The sequence below is a fragment of the Tetrao urogallus genome (genome assembly GCF_951394365.1).
Source record: "Tetrao urogallus genome assembly, chromosome: 3".
NCBI lineage: Eukaryota > Metazoa > Chordata > Aves > Galliformes > Phasianidae > Tetrao > Tetrao urogallus.
In genome coordinates this window covers 30,048,836-30,073,590 of record NC_136815.1, presented here as the reverse complement: position 1 = coordinate 30,073,590, position 24,755 = coordinate 30,048,836, and the positions used below count along the sequence as shown (strand labels likewise).

The following is a 24,755-nucleotide window of genomic DNA, read 5'->3' as shown; positions in this document are numbered from 1 at the left end:
ATGACAGTAATAGCTGCAATCAGTTGTGCTTTCTTATTTTCCATTCTGTGCGAAACAAGTGCATTAGTGTTACCCAACTCCACTGACCTACTCCTGTCAAACAATAATTTCACTGACATTGAGACGGCTTTGGCAGCTCATCTGGACTCAGCAAAAATTCCCAAAGCCAGGCGGAAGCGCTACATTTCACAGAATGACATGATTGCCATTCTTGATTATCATAATCAAGTCAGAGGCAAAGTATTCCCACCTGCTTCCAACATGGAATACATGGTAAGTGAACTTTGTTTACTTCAGAATAAAACAAACTCTAAGGCACTGATTTCATTTTATTAAGTGAGTTATGGAGATTTAATTAGGCAGACTAACAATTTTGAACTCTTACTGCTTACTAAATTTTTCTTTCCTTGCATCTTTTAAAGTTGAACTAACTTTAGCATTTAGCAAAAGCTAATACTGAACTCTGAACCTCTTCCTAGCCCTGTCGAATTTTCATTTCCATAAGTAGTTCTCATGAAGCTTCTGAGACCTCAAGTAATGAAGTTGTGAATAAACTGCTTGTTGGCCTCAAGAGTGGTACATGATCATAACATAAACATGGTCCAACATTATCGTGACATCACATGTGTTATAAGTAGTAACCGCTAGCTCTCCCACTGCTTTGGTGGAGCACACTGGAATTCATTGCCCTGGTGTATGCAAAAAGGTAGCCAATGAGCACTTCCAGTTTCTATCACAAACAGTACTTTCAGACACAATATGGTGAAGCTACTCTTGCAAAGCAATTCATCTAATGCACTATGTTTATCGTGCTCATGTATTTTACCTACTGCATGTTATTTGCATAAACCTAATATTAATATTTTTCCTTTAGGTATAATGCTTATTTTAGATGTGTTTCTAACATGTAGAATTTAATATGTTTGAAATGTTATGTTTGTGACAGGCACCTTTTCTCCTTATGGGCGAATAATACATTGTATGAATTATCTGTTCCTTCAGATATGCTCTAAGTTACTCATCCACTGTGATTTCATACATGGCAGTAATAACTGAAGCAACATGTTTGCCATTTCATGTTCCAGCATTCAGTGTGCATACTCTAGAGTTCTAAAGTTAAACATAGGTTTGCCAAGCAAAAAGTATTTTGCCTTCTCAGGTCTTCACACTGTCTTGAAAGCACAGACAAGTTGTGTCAGCACCATATCTGCCTAAAGCCATAGAGCACCTCAGATGACAACAGATGGTTAACAGGTTTGAGAAGATATAACACTATCAGCATGACATAATGACAGAATAGTAATAATAGCAACTTCTTTTTATCAACTAATGACTAACAGTTTGAACATGTGTCTATCACAGATGTTACCTACATTTGAATTTGTTCATATAATCTGTTCATATAATTCAAACGGCACCTTAAAATGCTGATTGCACTCAAAACACTGCAGGATGTAGTTCTGTAACCATATCATAGTCTGAGTTTGAAGTTTGTTAAGTAGAAAGGTTAGAGACAGAAAAAATAGAGAGGTCAGAAGTCAAGCTCAGTCATCATTTTTATTGCTGAGCCCTCCGTTGACATTTCCTTTGATTCTGCATAAATAAACTTTGTTGTAATGTCTGAGGGAATGTCAGCCTACCATGCCCTTCCTTGGCTTGTGTCTTTCAGAAATGTGCTCCTACAGTTTGCTTAAGTGAAGACAGCACCTTGTTACACTCCCAAGAGTTTTATAAGTGCAGTGTTCTTAGCCTGCACAGTAAAAAAGAAATTTAAACAGAAAGAAAGCTTCCTTGATTAAATCTATAGTTAACGCACACAAATGTAGAAAATTGCCAAGGCTTCACCTATTTTGCTTGGGTATTCTGTTGCAGCTTTGCTCTGCCATGGTACTGTGCAAAGTTAGATACAGAATCAAGGCTAAGGTCATGCTCCTAACCACTTAGGTGTTATTCTTGTCCTTGTCCTTCTTACTATTGCTTTTGCAAATACCAACCATCTGTGGGATGTTCTTGTGTTCCTGGCACCATCAGCCCCATTGATGGTCACAAAGGAAAATTCTAAGGCTTAGTTTCACCTTTGGTTTCACAATAGTATGTTACTTCATGCAGCATCCTTCAGAGTACACCACAATTTACTTAGGTAATGATCTAGAATGCAATTCCAGTGTGGATCTCCAGATGGCAGCTAACCTTGGCTAGATTCTCTTTTATAATTTAATCAGTATTTGTCTGCATCTTGTAACTTTACAGATTGAAAAACCCAGTGAGCAATATCACACATAGGTGTCTCTGCCATCTGGTTTGTAATGACAGCTGCTTCTATTTAACTTGTTGGCTTTTGTGGCTGCAAAAAAATTTTGGTGGTTAGGTCTTGGAGATGGCATGGCATTATAAGACTACCAAGCCTGGGGAGCCATCTCAGTAAAGAGACTATTATTAGACTATTAGAACGTGCTCAGTTCATTCTTTAGTCTCCAATTTCAGTGTGTGGCACAGTTTCTGTTTTGTCTTATGAGAGCATAAGGTTAGTGGTATTTAATATGAAAGAGGCTGTGCCACTCAGTACTAATTTCTATAAATAACAACCATATTTTCATTACCCAGAAAACACATGCTGTGCTGAAAATTCTCACAGTGTGTGTTCCTGTCCTGAACACTACAGAAAAGTGATGTGACAGTGATGAAAGTGGCCTTTCCCATTCAACTAACAGTGATGAAAAATGATGTCATGTTTTAGAGGGCTGGAAGTACCTGTAAAATGCAGTAGACTCTGGAAAATTCTTTTAAGTATACTGAAGTTGAGGTGGACTCTGCAGTTCAGAAACACATACAGAAATGTTTTCTATACTTTTCTTTGATCAAAGTCATAGCATATTTTGATTTCTTCAGTTTTCTTAATTGTTAGGAACTCTTTTCCTCTGATGAATGATTTCATTCTCACTTTTATATATATCAGTTTTCTTGTTTTCTTCATCCATAAGAGCATAAGATTTAGCAGCATAGTTATAGATAGTTTGAAGTCCTTGGGCATTATTCTGTCTGCCCATGTTGTCTTGAATATTGTGTGCTACAGGACAATTGATGGGATGCCATAAAAAATGGCTTTAAGCACACCCATTAGGCAAGACAAATTTGGTCAAACATAGAAGTAAGAGAGGGAGCATTTCACTTCTGTGTGGGAGAGGTGGATGTGAATGCTGCTCCAGCATGCTCCTGTATGCAGTTACTGATGTAAGTAGCCAACTGGAGAGTCAAAAGTAATTATGAGAGGCATTCTTCAGTTGCTGGTCCCTAGTGAAAGAAACAGGCATGTTTTAAGGCTGGATATTCAGGACTAGATGTGGCTCTGGGCATCCTGATCAAGTGGTTGGTGGCTCTGCTCACAGCGGGTGAGTTGAAACTAGATGATCTTTGAGGTCCTTTTCAACCCAAACCGTTTTATGATTCTATGGTTTTAGGCACTATGGGTCAATAAGACTGGGTAACATTTCTCTTGGGATGTTACCACTCACTGAGTCAGATTTTTAAGTAAGTCCTTTTATTTCTGATGCTGGTAGTGCTGTGTCTTCAGTTTGAAGTTTTTCAGCAAGTACCAGTCTAGACTAAGTGAGTGGGGAAAAGAAAGAAAACAAAAAAGAAAATGTGAACTTCCAAACTTATGATGTTAATCACCTCTGATTTTTAGTATTGGTCTTTTCTATATTCTTCATTTCTCCTTATCCTAAGAATGTCATTCTGCAGTCTTTTCTTGTGCTCTTAAGGCTAATGCAGAAAGAAGTCCAACACAAGCCTTTAGATCTGGCATATGTAAGAGGACAGTCATCCACTCAGTTTTACATAGTTTTTCTGGAGGAAGAAGAAACATTCAATAAAACTCATGGTTCAGGAAAGCAAGGAATTGTCTTCAGTTCTTTTGTGTGAATGGTATGTCAATCTGCAAATCCAGGGGAAGTCTGTGGACAAGTGATCACTTTCTCTGAATGCTAACTCTGTGGTATAGAGACCTGTGTTGCCTTCCTGGAACATTTCTGGTGCTTAGTAGGCCAGTGAAGATTTACAGTATGTTGTTAGATGAAATTTGAGTTTTATAAAACATATCATTTAATATACATTGCTACTATCTGTAGACTCTCAGTACATGCAGTAAATAAATATTTGTGCTCATTTCCACTTGAGGCTAGTTTTTTTAAAAGGCAGTGTGCTCTTTTGATGTAATCAAAGTTCCTGTATGCATGCAAAACCTGCTGTGAACAGATGCTTGTGTATGTGCATGCTTCTTACATTTTCGCATGCACCATGCAGAAACGGTAAATCTGATAAAACTCCCCTTAAGATGGGAAAATCTAGTCTAGGTAAGAGTAATTTAAGTTGAGCTGAAAGCCTTACTGAAAGACAAGCTGTGAGTCTTACTGCTGACTTAAAAAGCCTTTCATTTGAAATTCTGCAAGGATGAGTCCCAAGCCCAGTACTGATCAACACAGTCATTAATACACCAGCAGTAGTATGCCAGAACTACAATAGATGGGGCCAAATTATACACTCAAAACATGAAGATAGTTTGTGGAATGCTGTCTGAAGAATTTTAAGGAGTAGAGAAATATTCTAGGTAAACTTGAGCCTGCTTCTGTCTAGAAGATGGTCTGATAGGGTTTCAGATCCTTTTTGTTCAGTGATTGCATACGTACTTTTTTATATTTGGGAAAAACATGCCCCTTAGTGAATGTGTCATTTTGTAGAACTTAAAGTAGTAACAGATTCCCAGACTGGCCAGAAACAAATCAGTTGTTTCATGGCAACCATAAGACAGTTTCTCATGAGCTGGTGGCAGAGGAGTTGGAAGGGAATGGAGAATGAGGGAATGAGTTCATTCATCTTCTAGTAAATCTCATATGAAATAATGTGATAAAATGGACAAAGGTAGTGAGAAGTTTTTCTAAACTAAAAGTAATTTGGCAACTGCCCACAGCAGGAGGATTGTATCTAGATGATCTTTAAGGTCCCTTCCAACCTAGGACAGTTGTGTTCCAAAAGAAATTTCTATGGTCCTGTGCTCTAAGACAAAGTCACAGGGGAAGTCTGATTATTCATTAATACCCAGGAGTGATTCTCTTTGTTGAATGATGAATTTGGAGACATTGTTTCCTGTCACAAAGATTTGCAGGCAATAATCTGAAGTCAGTTCTGAGAAGCAAGAAAATAGTCCACTTAATGGTCATTGACAGAAATAGCTTCATAACTATTTCACTCCTAAATGTGAAAGTTTTCACAATATTTTCTTGCTGTCAAAGTGATCTTAAAAAATGTTTCATCAATTTGCTTTAGATAACGGGTAAGACAAACAGAAGAAGTGTTTTCTAACTACTTCACATTTTCCAAAGTTTTATTTAATATCTGAACACCTTTCACATGGACATGGAAAAAGTGAGTTAATTTGTTTTCATCTTAAATTCAAATACATTTCTGATAAATGAACTTCTCAACTTGTTTGCTTGTTTTTTTTCTATTGTCAATTCTTACAAACCATTCTAAATCTTGAAGGACATTTTGTTCTTGAGTTGTTTGCCCTGGCTCATCTACATTGTCCCACTGAAACCATTCATGTTTATGAGGACTGCAGGACTAGTTCCTTCAAGATTTATGTCTGTTGAGTTGGATAGAATCTCTTAATTCATATAGTTTATCCCCACCCCTTTGCAGGGCTTCCTTCTGCATTAAATACATATGGTTTTCATCTTGTCTACTCCTGAACACATATAGTGACGCTGTCTCAGTCACATCTCTTGGCAACTATTTTACCTTAGGAATAGAAATGATTTCCAAATGTCGAACCTAAGTACTTCCCTCCAAAATTCAGATAATTAATCTTTTACATGTCCAGTATAATTTCCTTCCTTGCTTAATTTCAAATATTATTCTTCATATATTTACTGCCAGTTTTCTTGGCATTACTTAAATTGTATGTATATTCCATGCTCATGTCTTACAATTCTTCTGCATATTGGCACAAATTAGTGTTGCACTCCAATTGCAGCTCTCGTATTATATCAGTGTCAAAGCAGGTTAGACATGTATTTAAGTATGCATGTTTAAAGATATAAATGATATAATGCAATGAAGAATTAACCCTTCAAGTAACTGTTCCCTTAGTCCTATGTATGCAGTGAAGGTTGAAACAATGAGTCAAGGTACAAAGATCTTAACTTGCCATCATCATGCACAAAATAAATCTAAGTACTTCAATTCTCTGGGAAGAGAAACACATAGGAGCTTGGAGCTTCCCTGGTGTTATTCACCTATCCCAGTTTTCCATAGCTTTTAGTTTGCTCTATGCTGGAGATTCACATATGAGATTAATATGATTGGGGTACAATAGGAAAATATACTCATTGGCTCCAGTTTTTCCCTCCTACCCCTTGTGCTTATGTTTAAACAGCTGAGTATGTTCCTTCTGTTTGGAACCAACGAACAGGAGTGTCTGAAGATCATGAGTGCTATGAATATGATCCTTTCCAAAAAATTAAAAGAAAGCAAAAAGTGTTGAGGTGATCCTCATGATTACAGTAAGGAGTTTCTGTCTGACAACTTTGAAAGGACACAATCATTTTACACCATTCCCTGATTTTTCTCACAGCAGTTAAGCATGGTAACTGAAAATGAGTTGAAAGAATGCAGGAGTAGCTGGACTTGGATTTCTACTAATTTCGGTAAAATAGAGTTACCAAGCTTGTTTCTGTCTGTCAGGTGAGTTTCTCCACTTACCTGTTTCTTACAGCACTGCTGTCAACGATGCAACACTGCTCTACTCAGTGCTTATCAGTGAGGCACAGGATGCTGCTGATTTTTCTAGCAGAATTCCAACAACAGGAGTCTAGGAGACACAGTTTAGTCTCTTACTAAACTAGGGTTCCTCTATGGTAAGTAAAACCAAAACTGATGCTAGCTGCATGACTTACAAAAACCACAAGTTGTATTCAGTATGAATGAACAGATGACCTGCTTTAAGAGATGAACAGAATGGATTTTTCCTGGAAAGCAATTCTTGAAATATCTGAAGAACTTTCCCAAAAATGATATTGTTAATAAATATTGCAATAAGAAATGGCTGTGTTAAATTTGTTTTGCTATGAGATCTCCTTTCCAAAATTTTATGTGTATTTTAAAACACAGATCTCCTGATGGTGCCTTAAAACAGAATATTTACATTATTTAAATTTAGTATTAGCAGAAAGCCTTCTAGGAGTTTAAGCAAACAAAAAACAACCTAGTAATGACAGAAAAGCAGTCTGCCCAGTGCCCTCAGAATTAGACATTCCTTTATTATTAAATGTAGCACCTCTTGAACTTTTTGGCTAAAAAGAGAGACAGGGCATTTTTCATGAAAATCTTGATCCAAAATACACAGTGCTTTGTTTCGCACATGAATGGAGAAGATAGTAGCCTTAAACCTCTCAACATTTTAATCCTCCTTCTGTATCTGAAAAGATCTGAGGAAGAGCCTATGCTATCCAGGCCTATGGAAATGTGTATCATAAAGTCAGCAAAAGATGGAAACTCTGGGATAACCACTTGCTTTTGGGCAGAGAGAATGATCTTCACCAAAGGTATCTGCATATGAATTTACAGGTGCCCTGAGGTCTGTTTTAACTCAAGTAAGACAGGACTGTTCTTCCATTTCTGTCTGTATGACATTATCTATTAGTCTGTTTAAATAAAGATTTTTAAATTGAACATTCTTATTAGAATAAAGAACTATTGTTCTTTTTCTTTATCCTGCAGAAAGAAGAAGCTATTTGTTTTCCTCTGTGTCACACTGCCATATCTTTCAGTTACAGCTACTTAGGAAATAAGTATTAACTTTGAAAACTTCTAAAGGAATTAAGGAACATTTTTGTTTAATGAAAACATCCATTAGTTACTAATACTTTTGTAACAAAAAGTAGAAAATGTAGATATGTTTCATGGAGAAAAGAAAAAATGCACTATATAACACATTTTGTATTTACATTTTCTGGTTTTGAAAGAAGGCGATCTATACTGATCATAAAAGTCAGACACCTTCCTCTTCAGACTTATGAAAAATTGTTAGGGTGACATGGAACTGGACAGTTTGGCCCTTTTTGTTACCAATTCTGAGATAAGCTCTTGCCAACTTAAATGTGCCTTGCAGTAGGTTAGGAAAGCACTAAATATTTTAAGATATGTAGTTACGATATTTAACTTTTCCAAAAGCTAAACAAATAATAGCATATCAGGGAAGCTTAATGTTATTAAATTTGACAACCTACCAATTTTCTTTGTTTCTTATTGTTTAAAGGCCTTGTGCCAAACATGAAAAGAAATGTGGGCAACATTTAGGAGAAACAAATTGGCTATTAGAATGGTTGAGCCTCAAATAATAGGAGTTTGAATTTAGACCAAATAGACACCCAGAAATACAAACTTCTATGTAAAATACAGACTTGGATTTTCATATGAAAAGAATTTCTGGCAGTGAGTTTTCTTGGACCTCTGTCTAGTGATGCCCTCAGCACTGTAAGTCAGACTTTCTAATACTGAGCCCTTCAGAAGTGTGAATCAGATGTTTGGAGGTTTTGTTTATATGAGAGCAAAGTGACTGTGAAACATTGCATAATTCTACTTTGAGATGCAGTGGAGTATTGGACAAGCAGCTTAATGCATTAACCCTGCATGTATTTGCAAAAGAAGTACAGATCTGCAGTTTTTATTGAGACTTCTTTCCTCTAGAGGATAGAATTTGGGATTTTTCTGTGTAAACTTTCTAATTAGTATCTAATCTGTTTGGGAACATGAAGATTTGCACATGAAGTAGGCACCAATTACAGCATGCACAGTAAAATACCTAACAGGTGGCAGCTGACAGCAAAAAGTATTCATATTCTTAGAGAGACTGCCTAGAGTCCAAATGATCTCAGAGCCCAAATAAATACATAAAGTTTGCCAAATCTGTCTATAAATTCCAGTGACCTCATTTTTTCATCACACAGTATGTATTGAAAAAAGCAAGGGCAAAAAAGACAAGGCTCTTTCAGCCACTTTGCTGAAAATGCAAGCAGGCAGAGGGGCTGGTGGTTTTCTTATTAAGCTTTATGCCAGATTAAGGGTACTGAATGTGGTAAGAGGTCCTACAGAAAGCCTCTGGACCTTAAAAAGCAGAGATGGGAAGAAGCTGTGCTAGGGAATTCTGCATGCTATGTACGCCGTTCTGGGATTTCTGAGAAATGGGTGCTGCATGTGTGAGCAGTACAGTCAGTGTAAGGCTGCATGGCTGAATGACCCATAAGGACAAGGTCTGTGTATCTGGAGGGGTAGCAGCCTACATCTGCTAATCCTCTCTGGGATTTGAACCAGCAGCTGTGAAGTGCAGCTGCACAGATGGACTGGTTATGTCAGATTTCATCCTTCATTTTCCCGACATTTTTTTTGTTTTGTTTTGTTTTGTTTTCATAGGAAGAAATCATTTTAATTGAGGTTTTCTTCTTTTCTACTTTTTCCCATTCTGGAAGTAAGTGCTGCTGATCTTCAGCTGGAAAAAACAACAACAACAACAACAACAAAAGGCATAGGGATAATGAAGAATAAAATCAGAACTCTGATCTAGAAAGGTTATTTTTTTGACTGATTGCTTCTAGAAGAAGGTCCTACTGGCCACCTTTTTGAGGTGCGTAGGAACTGGTATGGATTTGTTTCTGCTATTGGTACCAAATAGCAATCTGAAGAACTAATACGAGTCCACAGTAAGCACATAATAGTGACAAATAAGATGACAAAACTGACCAAAAAGATCATACTTTCTATTACTATTACTACTAAATATAAACTACTGTTGCCATGCAGCTGTATTGAGATTGCATATCACAACTTATCATCTGCATTTTTATCATGCAATTGCTGTCAACAAATTGCTGTACAAAAACTTTTAAATAGAAGAGTGTGTAAAAAATTGACCTATTCAGTCTGGATTTGCACTACGTCTTGAATCTGGAAGTTGTCACTCTAACTGGGCAACTGGTGGCAGCAGGCTTGACACGTCACAGCTGACTTGGCAGTAGGACTAGCTGTCCTTGCCTGATGGGTGCTCTAGAGGATTCTTAGGACTGTGAGTTACTGGGGTATGTATGCTTTGCATAAAGAACTTTCTTTGCCACTGAGAAATATGCAGACTGTTGTACTAGTTGATATGTTACATGAAAAAAGCCAACACAAAATACCAACACAACAAAATCCACAGTTAAGTACTGAGGGTTGCTGCTGGTATTCAACATTTAGAACAAGTGAGAGGAGCTTCTTTACTACCAGCAATAAATCTGAGTTGGGGTATTTTAAGGATTATGATGACAGCAAAGGAATGGAAACACAGTTCTGTTCTGCTTGAATGTGTTAAAATGATCATGAACAGAACCCCAGCTTAAAAACTTATCTTTATGAATTCCCCAGCTAACTCATCTCTACCAGCTATGCAGTATCTCTGCTGGCAAACCATAATGTTCCTACTTCTCTTTTTTTTCCCCGTGTTTTATTTGTGACAATGAAAGCTGCAAAGAGTTCTTCAAAAATAAAATAATAAATACAGTTTATTCACAGATATCCAAAAGAAATGAGAAAAATAGTACAGTGTATCAGTAAAAATATTCTTCTCAATTTCTTTCTAGATCACAAATTCTTGTGACGCATTGCCATAAGCAACAATTTTAAAATATTCACACAGAAGAGATTTTATTAACATTTATTTTGGTAATGATGTCTTACATACAACAAGACACGTAAAAGTATAACCATAGTAAGATGTTTCTCCTGATGTCAGTGGGAATTTGCATTGTAAAGTACAGTATCCTATTGCCTTGGAAAGAAAACAAGAATGCTTAGCTCTGGAATTTAAGATATCAGCAAAAGTTAAATTGAAACTATTTCAGCTTTCTCATGTAAGTCATCTTTTGCTAACTGGTCATCCCTGTCCCAATAACATTTGCATAATGAATAAATTGACAACCAAAGGATAGGTTGATTTTTTTCTCACTGTCTGTATTCACTAAGAATAATGAATTCTAAATCTCTCTTCTTTCTAATTTTTAATTTCAAGAACTTACAAATGGGTATGATATGACTGTATCAGTCATATTTTCTCAGGTGTGGCATCTCCACCTTTACAGGTGGAGATTTACCTTTACAGCTCTAAAGGTATTATCAGTGTAATTACCTGTTTTACTTGGGATCTCAAGTATTTACTTAGATCTTTTTTGTCTACCTGTAAGAACACTGAAATAAACATTTTATCTGCATGTACTGTATTTTTATTTTTGAAGTAATGAGTTATTACGGAATGTAACATCATTCTGAGGGCAAGTATCTGAAGTAAAGGGCTGACAGATCTTGGTTAGTGGCTTGGAAGAAGCCACTAACTGCTTTCTGAGAAAAAAGAAAATCAAAGCACGTTTTGCTCTGATAGGTACATGGAAACTGAAAAACATGATTCTTCCTTTTTATTCTTGACAATGTTGAAGAGTTACAATAGAAACAGGCACATATTTTGATATTTATGGAGTAGCAATCTTTTGCTTTCTTTTTCTATTGCAAAGCTATGAAATGCTTGTGTTTGAACCATTATACTAAGGTTGCTTAAAGAAAGTATGCTACCCAGTCATGAGCTCTACAGATATGTAGAGGTCCTGAATCAGACCTTATACAAGATAAAGTTTTAATTTGCTAACCTGCATAGAATTGCACAATACAAATATGTGAAGCCACACTTCAAGGACTCGAACCTTCCATACAGCAGAACCAAGTGGTGCTCCAGGAAAAAAATAAAGTCCTTAGGATGGTCTGGCATGAATCTTTTTGCCCATAGGTAGTCATATCTACAGTGGAGGTAACACCACGATCCCCCCTTCCCTCACTTAAATAAACATACAGATCCAAAATTCCACACTCCCTTAATACCATAAAAATGCTGAGACTTCATTTTGCTGTCACTGAGAGGAAGCTTCAGACAATGATAATGCTGCTTTGAGTCCCTACTCTCTTTAAGTTAGTATAATTTAACCATGAATTCATATATTCATCCTTCACAAATATTCTCGTGTTTGCTAATAAATTTGCTCTACTGTACTTACAACTGTGAATCTTGTTACTTTTCAAGTAAAACTGTAGTAATCAATCAATCAAGAAGATTGATGTTTATTCTTGAGAAATGACCACAGAATGAAAGTTTCCAGTGCAACAGTATATTTACAGTAATTCAACAGTTTGTTAGAGAATTTGCAATATGAACAAATGATACTCATTAATAGAGCTCCGTTTAACCTGTTTCACCATACATAGTCATTGTGTTCTGTTTACAAATAACAGAGTGAAGTTGCTGCCTGAACTACCCTGTTGCTTTCCATTTTAGTTCCCATTCTGCTGCAAAAATTGTTCCCCTAACATGTGTCAAACAGGGTCAAAAGAGAAAGCTTCTTCATTCAAACTGTAGACATTGTTTTCAAGTTCAGTTCAGTTATGTAATGGTAATGTACACCATTCCTCAAATAAAAGCATAGCCAGGTATTCTTCTATAAATGTTGTGGAAAGATCTTTGTAATACTGTAGTTTTTTTTTCTTTTTTCTTCAACATAATGTTTCTTCATCATAACTTTATTACCTAATTGGACAATGGTGACTGGAACCTTATGGTATTAAAAAATATTCCAACAAAGAACAAAAGAGCATCTCTATCCCCTGTATGTATGTAGTATGCAAGAATGACAAAAAAAACAGCAAACAGCTACAGAAAGGCAGGTAGGTATGACCATGACATTACAAGGTTTCCTCTAAGGAAAGAAGCTCCCTCTGTGGGCTTACAAGAAATTCTACAATAATTTATTTTACTATTTGTTTATAGAGTGAGCAGAAATCAACAATCTCAGATGAAATTCTGGCCTTGCTGACAAAATTCCCACTGTTAAAACTTAGATTTTATTCCTGATGCTCAACAAGCATGTGCTGTTCGAGTGCACGGAAACACCACAACAACTTCACAGAGTCTTGAAAAGTGTTCTCGGGTATTGAAATGTCCCATATCCTAGCATTGGCCTCTCACCTATATTCAATCTGCTTGAAAAATTTCAAGTGAAGTGTAATTTTTAAGAGTTGTTTAGCAGGGAGTTGTGTAAAGAGCACAGTCAGACAGCTTTCTAGGAAAATAATCTTTGGCTGAGGAAAGAAAAATAGTTTGGTCAAAGGATGTTGACTTCAAGTTGCCAGTGGAAGTGTGGTAAGATGCTTTTAATCCTCACAGCTCAGTTAAACCCAGTTGGAGAGGATTTTCATGATGAACAAGATTAGTGGTCTGGATAGTTTGGGGGGGATCTATATGTTGGATCACAGGAAGACAACTGCTTCCCCAAGCACTAAGGACCTAGCATACAAAAGTTTGCTATCCCCAGGGGAGCAAATGAGCAAAGTCTGATCCTGTGTATTTGCATGATTAGTTTATGAGGATGAGTCATCTCCTCAGATCTCGACTCACTGTGTATGCAAATCTTTTTTTCTTTTGCAGTTTTCCTTTCATGTTAGGCAAGTTTCTCTGCTGTGTTTAATAAAATGATTATAAATAGATTGACCATCACTACAGAGTTGACAGTTTTGTTTATCGCAATTTTAAACTTCTTTGTTAATTTCTTTGAACTTTTCAGTTTCTCTTCATATAGAAACTACCCCTCATGTTACTTCATTTTCTACTTTTATGATACTTTTCTAGTTCTGTTATCTTTTTTTTTTCTCTTTGTTTGTGTGTACAGCACTGAAGCCTCATGGGTTCATAAAGCCTTAAATCAGTTTGCCATGGTCTCCTACACAGCCAAAACAGGGAACTGATCTGAGATAAAAATTAAAACAAGTTTTGACTCAGAATCAAACTTATTTGGAAAGACTGCAGTGACAGTACAGTGTCTTGTAGTTTAGAACATTTAAGGTCATTCTGAGATAATAATTTTTTCTGCTTCAGCCTAAAATTAATTATTTTTCTTTTCTTGTGAAGAGGAACAAGAACTAATCCTAGATGGACTGATACCATCACTTTACTTCTAGAAAAAAAAAGATCATGGTGAAGTGCACTTCCCTCTCTCATGAAATACAAATGATTACCCGGCAGGAGAGGACTCTGTACAGAGGTATTTCATCAACCTGTTAATAGTGTTAGTAGTGGAAGGAATTAAAAGATACTGCAGATGGTCGCTCTCCCTCTCATTCAGAGGTTATGTACTCTTTCTTGTTCTCTCTATCTCCCTTCTTTGCCAAAAATTTCGTATGTCCAGAGAGTGGTCAAGAGTGAGTCAATATAATGGCAAGCAGAGTGAACTATATACCCAGTAATGTTTACCTGCCAACCTCACACTTTTAACTGAGTTTGAAGCAATCCCCTACAACTTTCCCAATCTGATGCTGCTAATGATTCCTGAGAAACAGAAAATGAAGCTAAAGAAAGTAGACTACCAATGATCTCACTGTCCAAGAGGGAAACATGCCCAGTTTAGAAAGGGCATTAATGGTGAAAACTCAATCCAGTCTCAGCAGTTCTTTGTAACAAGTAACACACTACTTTGCAAGGCAATTTAGTATGCAAAATATGCTGAGTGAAAATCAGGAGCTTGATGCTATTTGTGCAAATACAGTACACATTTGAATTATTGTGGGACTGCAGCCAGGTCACTTGGGAGCAAGTACGCAAACCTCATGTTCAGCCTCCTGGCAGAGAGCACTCATGCCAGAAGCATGATTAATCCCAGCAAAGGAGGGTGTTTATGGGGTGTCACAATACTGGCTGAGCTGCCCCTTATGGATGCACACCAGGCAGCTGTGTTTGGACCCACACACTGGGTTCATGTGCTTCTCCATTCCCCCAGGCCTGGCAGGCTCCAAGCACTGTCTGTTGCCCTGGCCTGTCAGGCGTGCTTCCCACACACAGTTTTACGATGGTGCCTGCTGTTGCCTCCTCTTTCAGCCCTCTTTTTGATACCACTGATAAACTGCAGAGATTATAAAGGGTTATTTGTGTACTGCTTGCATTCAGATAATTGGCTTAATAACAGGAATAGAAATCAGAACAAGTATCTGCATACAGTTTTCTTCGTCTTGGACCCTGGAGCATTTTTTAGGTTTTTGACAGTGCCAAAGCAACTCCAGGTCCCTCCTCATGTATGCGAGCGCTCCAGATTAGCTTTCTTTTCTTGAGTTATAGGCTTATCTCTAACTCCTCCAAAAAACTCCCTTCATTTTTCAGAGATGAAGTCAAAGGACTGTCTGGCTTAAGACTGTTCCTTTTTAGTATGTTTCTTCCTGATTCTCTTCTATTTTGTCTATTTTTTTGCTTTGACTTCATTCTGGCACCTTTGACAAACAGGTGTATAGTTAACCTTCTCTGCTTTAAACTCCATCCATCTTACTTTCACTAAAGTGATTCAACTTGAATGGAAGATCATTTCCATTAAGGATTTATATTTATACCTGTTGTGCTTCTTCAGCTTTAATTCAGGAAATACCTCAACTACTCTATGTTAGGAAAGGTTTAGTACTGTTTGCTTAGAGAAATTTCACAAATTACGAGCAGTCAGGGGCATGAATTTCTGTCCTAGTCCATGTCCTAGTCTGTGATCAGTCCTTTCATTCTGGAGTCTTGGGAGCTTAAAACTATGAGTTCATTGTTTTGGAAATCTGTGTTAGTTCATAGTACAGAAAATATTTGTATTGTGGGACACCTGATCCTTTGATAAGTTTATTGCTGACTTTTCTTCTTATTTCATACCTTACAGAGCATAGTCTTTATTTTGTAGCTGCTTAAGATTTACAAGTTTAGCTTTGTATTTAAAAAGATGCAATGGGTTAAGAAATTTGACTGCATTTTGTTCTTTCTTTCTATATGCAATTCACTAAAACTCAATTCACACACCAAAACAGTTCATATGCGGTTTTCAAAATTCATATCTAATTTTAGGATCTAAGGCCTACTTGGATATCACTTAAACACACAGAGCCTAGGATTTGTGAAACTTTGTGTAACTGTGTAACTGTTCTCTTCATCTGTAGCTACAGCAGTGCATCAAGTTATAACTAAGCACGTGAGTGAGCAAGCATCAGTGCATAAAAGAGAGAGTGTTGAAGTTCACTCATCGTGTTCTTATCTTTGGAGTAGAACTTGAGAAAGTGAATCAGCTCTTACAAACCTCTGATCTTTGTAACCCAGTTAAATAGCAATGTCAGCTCCTATGTAGAAGATGGTGATGAAACTGATTCTACACCTGGAAACTATTCATTTCTTTGTTTTTGTGGAAACCCTTTTCTTGACTTTGTGACCTCAGATAGGAAAACCTTCCACACATACTCTCTCTGGCTACTCCTGAAATCTTATTTCAAAAATATCGGGGTTTTGCGAGGTATGTAATACCTGTGGTGAACTTTATTCCTTTGCCTTAGCCTTCCATTTGGGCCCCATCCAGTGTTTCATTCCTCTCCACACATGGATCTCATTAACATAGAATGGTAGGAGAATGCCTTTTCAAGGGTTTTTCCAGATACAAAGAAGGGACATGAATATAGGCCTTCCTTTGATGATGTGGGCAGGGATTCTGCCCAAATTTGGGGCAGATGTTGCCTGTATGTGCTGACTGCTGATCCATGATTGTCTGTATTTGAGAGGTCTTTGCCTTGATAAAAAATCTTAAATCTTTTATGTGTATTTGTGACTTAAGATATTCTCACATTCTTGTAATTATTGCTTTTTTTTTTCTTTCTTTTTTTTCTCTCCCCCCCATGCTAATGGTGCTTTATTTTGTCAGGTTTGGGATGAAACTCTTGCCAAATCTGCAGAGGCTTGGGCTGCTACGTGCATTTGGGACCATGGACCTTCCTACTTGCTGAGATTCTTGGGCCAGAACCTGTCTGTGAGAACTGGAAGGTAGGCGGATATCCTCCAGAAGAATTATTTTGTCAGTCTTTGTACAGCCTTTGAGATTCAAATCTTAAGTTGATGCAAGAAACATTTAGTGTTCTAGCAATAACTGATATCCATCTATTGTTTACAAAGATTTTTGTTTGACCTGAGTAGTTTCTTATAATAGAATGATAAAATCATAGAATCATTAAGGTTGGAAAAGAGCTCTAAGATCATCTAGTCCAACCATCCACCTACCACCAATCTTGCCTACTAAACCAAGTCACTTAGTTTCCCATCTACATGTTTCTTAAACACCTCCAGGGTTGGTGACTCAACCTATCCCATTCCAGTGCCTTACCACTCTTTTGGAGAAGTTTTTTCCAATATCCAACCTTAATGCTATGCCCATAGTGATGTATTGAGAAATGTGTTTTTAGGTGTCTTGAATCACAGCAATGATAAGCAGAAAATTCCAAAATATCTGAAGTGATACATTCCCTTCTGTCTTTAAACAAACATAGGTATCGATCTATTCTCCAGTTGGTAAAGCCGTGGTACGATGAAGTGAAGGATTATGCTTTTCCTTATCCTCAGGACTGCAACCCCAGGTGCCCCATGCGATGCTATGGACCCATGTGCACCCATTACACACAGGTTATATACATTGCATTCTTCTATTCAAAATCTACTGTCCAAAGCTAGGCTTTTCTGTGATTTATTTATAGCTATTTTTCATATAAATGTGTATATATAAATATATTTCTTTTTAATTTGGACTTCACCAATAATGAATATTTATTCAGATGGTTTGGGCCACTTCCAATCGTATAGGCTGCGCAATCCACACATGCCACAATATGAACGTCTGGGGATCTGTTTGGCGACGAGCTGTTTACTTGGTATGCAACTATGCCCCAAAGTGAGTTACTTTCTTTTCATATTGTTTATTTTTATACTGCTTGCATGTTTGGATCCTCTCTTATGCTTACACCCTTTTCTGCATCTTGACCTTTATTTGTGCTTTTTCTGCATGCTGCTCATTCATGCTGACATCATATCTGAATATATTGCACATGCTTGACTTTAGTATACAGAAGAAAAAAGAAATCCCTTGATGTGTTTGGAATGAAACGAAAAAGATATTTTCTATTGTTATTTCTTTGTCCTCCTCCTATGTGTTGGATCTGCTTTAGTTTTAGCTCCTTATTACTTCAATCTGTTATGTATACTCATGGTGAACTAGACTTCCTCAGATAAGCTACTACACTGTAGGTAAGACTGAACCAAAACTGTTGCCCACAATTACCTTTTCTTATCACCATGCTGCTTAAGGGCAGCCCAAGCATAGATTTCTTATAAAATCCTTTCACCTAAGCCCAGTGTAGTCCTTTTACCAAAGTTTAATGTCTGCAAATATCATCTTGCCTTCCAAATTTGAGTCCATTAGAGTATGCATCATACACAACTATGGATAGCCTTTATATCAGACACCTGTGCAGTGACCTATGTAAACCTGAAATATAGAAATGATTTTTCACTCGATGTTCCCCTAGGAAACAACTTAAACTCATGTCTAAGTGCAAAATGAACCAATAAATTGTGAATCTGGGAGAGCTTTGACTTGAGATCTGGTTTGGACCAGTTCTTCAAAAGCATTATGGACAGTGTGAATGGCTGATTTCTCTGACTGTGTAGCATTAGGTAGAGCCATAGTTCCATATAGAAAGCCAAGTATAATTAATTGAGCACATCATCTACAAAATTTTGGTTCAGACTCAGGTCCATATGTGGTAAAGTTTATGCTTAAGTATGTTGCCACTGTAGCTGTTACATGTATAAAATATTTCTTCTAAGATTTTAAAGATTTCTCAACATGAAAGAAGCTAAGATTTAGTAAAAAAATGACAAAAAAAACCCAGCAACCTTTTGTTTTGGAAATTAAGATTTCTTCATACATTTATCTTTAATATCTACTAGGAAAGACTGGTAAGAACTGAATGTGAGGGGTATCAGGCAGAAAAAAAACTGAACCTGATGTTTAGCTCCATAACCTGGAAGAAATGAAATCAGATTTTATAAAAGAAAGCTAACTACTATTTCTATCTTCTCAGCCTAAAAATCCCAGTATATTTCTCAAAAGGCAAAGAAAAGCGTGGAGTTACAAGCTTTTTCTCTGGAGGAGATTTTTAGCAGATCTTTGTTTCTTAGGTAGTAGGATCAGGATTTTCATACCTACTTTATGCACAGTCGAAAGCAAAGGATACTGAAAAGGATACTGAATAAATTTGTCTAATTTAAGGTTATATTCTTAATTCTTCAGAATTAATAAATATTAGTTTAAGGACAGTGGACTTAATGTCCTTGGGAAGACATGCAGAAGTCTCTGTTAATCAGTAAAGGCTCTGTCCCTCTGAATACGTCAGAAGCTTTTCTAAAGCAGAAGAGGCTGAATATTACAGCCTTCTAAGTTACTAGAATTGGAATCTGGAAAAGATTTGGGATTTAGAATTCCAATAATTTTCTCTAATACTAAGTCATAATGCTGAAATACTAAGTCATAATGCTGAAAAATATATGTGCTTCTGAAATTAGAAGAAAAAAGGTTTACGAGGATAATTACACGGTTTACAAAGGCCCTGCACCTAGTAAACTAATATGAACTCATAAAAATCAGTTATGCATTGTACAGAAAATGAAATAGAAATCATTTTTCAGAAAACCTCTTCCTGGATTTCCATATCTGTTATCAAACTAAATGTATTTCCTGAGCACTCAGTCTGCTGTACCCATTTGGAACAGAAGTAGGAATGAGCAAATTATTTGAGATTCCTGCTTTCTTCCAAGGTACAAACCAGACCAGGGCTTTTGATCCAGTGTTATTGGCTGGAAGGTGGAGAATGAGAAAATGTTTTATAAATAATTTCATTACTCAGTGCTATAACACATCACATGCAAACTAGGAAAGATCTCTGTTGAGTGAAGTGTAACAGTTAAACGGAAACCTAATTTTAACTTTCTGCTGACATCACAATCATTGCACATATCTCTATAAGTCTGGAGATTTATATAAGCACCCAAAAGTCTGGGTAGGTTTTTCAGACATACCTAGATTTTTCAGTTACTATTTTTACCCTTTCTTCCTTATGGCTCTCTCACAAACAGTACATCTCTATTCACCAAATGGGAGTCCTTAACTTCCATTAATACTTGAAATCACTAAAAATGCCGACATAAAGTTATTTCTATTACACTGCAGTAATTAATACTTTTCATCTTCTCTTTGCCTCCAACTGTGAATTCAACCTCAGATCAATGCGGATCCAGGGCAGTGAAAGCTGATACTGATTCACTCAGTTCATCTTTCCACCTGTGAACAACAAGCTTTTAGATAACTGCCAGACAAAATATTCTCAAGGAAAATGTTGCCATCTGTACTTGTGTTGCTTATTTCCCTCAAAGTCTTCTGGTTGAATAGCTGGAATATCCCAGTCCTGGAGGTTCAAAAGTCACTTGTTTGTCATGTATTCACTGCAGACATATAAAGGATATGGGACAGACCACTGGTCTGGGACAATATGGTCATACTCCTTGTCTTTTTTAGATCAGTAGATTGATGTTTGCCAGTAACCTCCAGAAATATATTAATGCATGTTTTCAGTAATGGTAAATTTATGAGATATCACTAAAAACATTCACTTAATCACCCAGAAGATACCATTAATGAATATTTTTTCCTCCATTCTCAAAATGCTAAGTATTCTGTTTTCTTTTTCTAATTTTATTTTTCAGGGGAAACTGGATTGGAGAGGCACCATATAAAGTAGGAGTCCCATGTTCTGCTTGCCCTCCAAGCTATGGAGGTTCTTGTACCGACAATCTTTGTTTCCCAGGAGTAACATCAAACTACTTATATTGGTTTAAATAAGTTAGTGTTTACATTATTTTTAAAAAACTTGGATGAGTAACAAGAAGCTTGTATATTGAATTTTGCACATATTTTATATAGAGAGATATTGTAATAATACTCCAATGTTTTCTTTTTGTATGCTTTTGTATAATTAGCTTCCAAAGTATAGTGTAATTAGTTGTTAACTCTTCGGGATTTATGACTCACATTAGCCCTTTTAGATTAATATTCTGTGAAGAGGAGCAAACTCATTTTCACTTTAGCAAGTGTAGCTTCCTGAAAATAAGGTTTATTAAAAGCACATGAAAAGGTACTGTCAATTTATACCTAAAATATGCTGTCCTTTAAAAAATTATATATTTTGAAAGAGAAGGATCATTGTTTAATACTGTGCTTTAAAAACGGAGACATGTAAAGCAGTAATTCTTTGTCACACTGCCAGTGGTTCCCCCCATTTATACCTGTGCTTTCATCTGCAGTGTCAGTGGGACTGTGCAGAGGAAAACATATCTGCAAGAGAAACTGCAGGATATTACCTACCTCATGCACAACATTAATTCATTTATGGTGTTTCAAGAATTCAGCACACGGCTGCTGCTATCATCAATGATGCCTGTGTGCAGACAAAAAAATAAGAATAAGAAACCATGTGGGCCAAGATGCAGTGGCTGTCAATCATGTGCCTAAAACCTGATGTAGATAGAAAGCTACATCATTTTGTATATACTGATGTAATCAACACAGCCAAACTTTGTATTGCTGTGTTTCTGAGCACAGTCATGGAGGTATAAATGTGCTTTGTCACAATATATTTTTTCCTGTTCTGGAAGTAAAGAAATTAATTGATACAAAGCAATGCATATCAGTAAATGACATACATAAGACATCTTTCAAACTACTATCTTACAAGTATATCTGCTGTTCCCCTGACTGAATCTCATCCACTTGAAATTTTCAAGAATTCAAGCCTAAATTAGGTAAGAGAATTTCCGAGTAAAAATTAAAAATTCATCAGGCAACTTTAACACCTTATTTCTTCATACAGATTAGCAGTGAAGATTCCAAATTTCTAAAGCAATGAACAATGTCCTTTAAAATATATTTCACTATTTCCCGAAAGTATCTGTATGAGTTATTAAAAGACAAATTATTCATATCTTTCCTATCAAAATCTGAACTGAATGCATAGTATATACTCTGAGAGTACATTTCAAGCTAGGATATTGCACAATTAGTTTTCTTCAAAACCAGATTGTAGAAAGAAAGAAATCCAGTGTCTATCACAACTGTTACATTATTGAAATAGCCTAGAGCTTTGTCGTTATATTACAATCCTTTTGAGGTTGTTTGTCTGAGACAGTCTGTCATCCAGTGAAGTACCATGGTGGTGCTATATAAAAAAGTTGGAATTGTTCACATTAGCTATTCTTTTTCTGCATCAAGACACATGTGGAGGGACTGAACTGTACAGCTTGCTAAACATAACAGCCCCTCTTCATTTGTCCTCAGAGAATATCAGCAACTGATCTGTGACCGTTCAGATATTTCTGGTTAATGACGTTCCTCCATGTGACTGGAAAATAGCTAGATAAGTACATTGTCTTAAATGCTGTCCGTGTTTTGAAGGAACAAAATTTGTAATATTCTACCTTTATCCACACAACTACAATGTATATGGTTTTCCTTCTGGTTTCAAGGGATTCTGGGTTCAGAAGTGTGAGATCAGTCAAATACTTTGACTAAAATCCTGTTTTGGAAGTGAAATATAACCATGTACACATGTACTTATGTATACTTACTTATGTACATACAGAAAGAACTTTATGAGACAAAACTACTAGGTGGGTCACCAGCCCTCAGCTAGCACAGTACTTGACAAAGATGCATGAGACATATACTTTTTTGGTTCAAATTAGATTCTTCTCAAGAAGTAAAGACAGCACAGTTAAAACAGTGCACTTGGACATTTTCATGTAAAAAATACAAGACAGGAAGCAGAGCATAAGCAAAAGTTCAGGTTACACCATGGAACCTATAGCAGAAGGTGTATTGACAAATGACTATGCACTTTGGAACTTGCAACTTGTATGTTATATGGTACGCTTTCCAAACAGGTCTAGGCATTGTAAATTAATTTATAATTCTGTAATTCAGCTGAAATTATTATAACGGGTATATATGTTATTGTATCTGTTACTTTTTAAGTTGCTACAAATACCTTAATTTTGTGAAATATCTTGTTTTTTTTATGGATATAGAAAACTTTGCTTTTAACAAACAGGTATGCAGGTGTTCCACAACATCCCATAATGGTGCTAGGAATTAACTACTCACACTGCAATTGTTAACAGCAAAAAATGACCTGGGAATAAGCTATTTCATACGAGCAGCTCCTGATAAAACCAGCCACTAGCACTCAAGTATTAGCTGAATATTTTGAATGGAGATGACTGCAGTGAATCAGGTGTTTGATTATGATGCAAAATTTGTCCTTCCACTTTATTTTATAAGTAGTTTACAGAAAGCCTTTCTGTATTCCTAGCTGAACCTCCCCAGTTTCTAGCGTATCTTTGTCTTGGGTTGGATAATGACAATGTCAGGAAAGATCTACTTTGATTGCCAGCATCACGGTTGCCTGACTGATTACCCGGCACAAAGTGGAGCTGGAAAAAAAAAGTATTGAAATGTGCTAAGACTTCAGATGTCTTCAGCAATGTGTCTGCTATGATATGAATTGAGGAAAGCTCTAGATGAGTTCAAGGTTACACTGAGGCAAACTAACCCCATTTGCTATTCTCACAGCATATTTGCACTTCTTCCAAGCAGAGTAGTATGCCTTTAAAAACAGTCTGGCTGTTGGAAAAATTAGCTCAGACTTTTGTTCTGTTCTAAATACAAAATTATGAAAGTATACACAAACTAGAATAAGGTTAAAATATTTGTTCTCAAAATACTGTGAGAGGTAGAAGAGTAAAAATGGGGTAGTGGATATCATGAACTACTGAGTGCAGCTTTTTATATGATTATATTCCTTGTGATATTTTTTGCCTCATTTAAACATCTGAGATGATGGGTAGCAATTGATACCTTCTGGTGCTAACCTATATATTCTGGTGCTGAAGTAATACATTATTTTTGTGGAAAAGTAGATTTACTTCTAATATTACCATATACACTCCAGTGTTTCTGAGATCTTTTCCCACTAAGCACATAATTAACCACTGGGATGGATTTGCTTTCAAAGTTCCTTTCTATGGTTGTTTCAGGTTCTAATGAGAATTTTATAAGCATCAGAGAGGGAAATGTATTCCCGTTCAAAACCAAAACAAACAGCATTCTCTTCTCATCACAATGAGGTGCCTGAGGGAAAAAATATGGAGAGAGTAAGACCTCTGACAGCTATGATTTCAGAATGATGCTGAGCAGATTTGAGTGACTTGAGATTTGAGGAGACCCAACTCCTCTCTCTGGGGTAATTAATGACTTCAGAAAATTCAAGCTTGACCTTGCACACTTAGTCTTGAGAAGCTGTGTGTTCCTCTTCTCTGAGATCAGTTTGTTCCCCTTTGAATTTGAGATGAGCTGGATCAGGTCTCAGTGAAGACTGTGGGAGGCTTTTGCAAGAGTGAGAAAATCTGGTTCCATCTGCAAATATCAAAATGAGACTGTAAGAGCTATCCCTTACAAACACTGGGATAAACCACAGCAATCTGAAGGAGGAAATTTCCCCACAGAAAAAGTGCTCTATACCACAATTAGGATCTAACAGAAATCATATTTATACTAAATGTGTAGATAGGGGATAGATAGGTAAATGTGTGTATTTATATATTACCTTCAGGGATCCAGTTACAAGCATGAATGCCCTCTTGTGGTTTATATGCTAATATATATTTGTTTGATTTTGTCTTACTCCAAAAAGGG

General features: G+C 36.5%; 1 protein-coding gene across 1 annotated transcript; it reads left to right on the top strand.

Moving 5' to 3' along the window:
- Positions 1–20,849, top strand: PI15 (peptidase inhibitor 15; the record flags this gene model as incomplete). Its single annotated transcript, XM_079533202.1, has 5 exons — positions 1–273; positions 16,827–16,945; positions 17,446–17,578; positions 17,728–17,843; positions 20,714–20,849. The coding sequence occupies 5 exons, from the start codon at positions 1–3 to the stop codon at positions 20,847–20,849; spliced, it is 777 nt and encodes a 258-aa protein (XP_079389328.1).
- Positions 20,850–24,755: the final 3,906 nt, after the last annotated feature.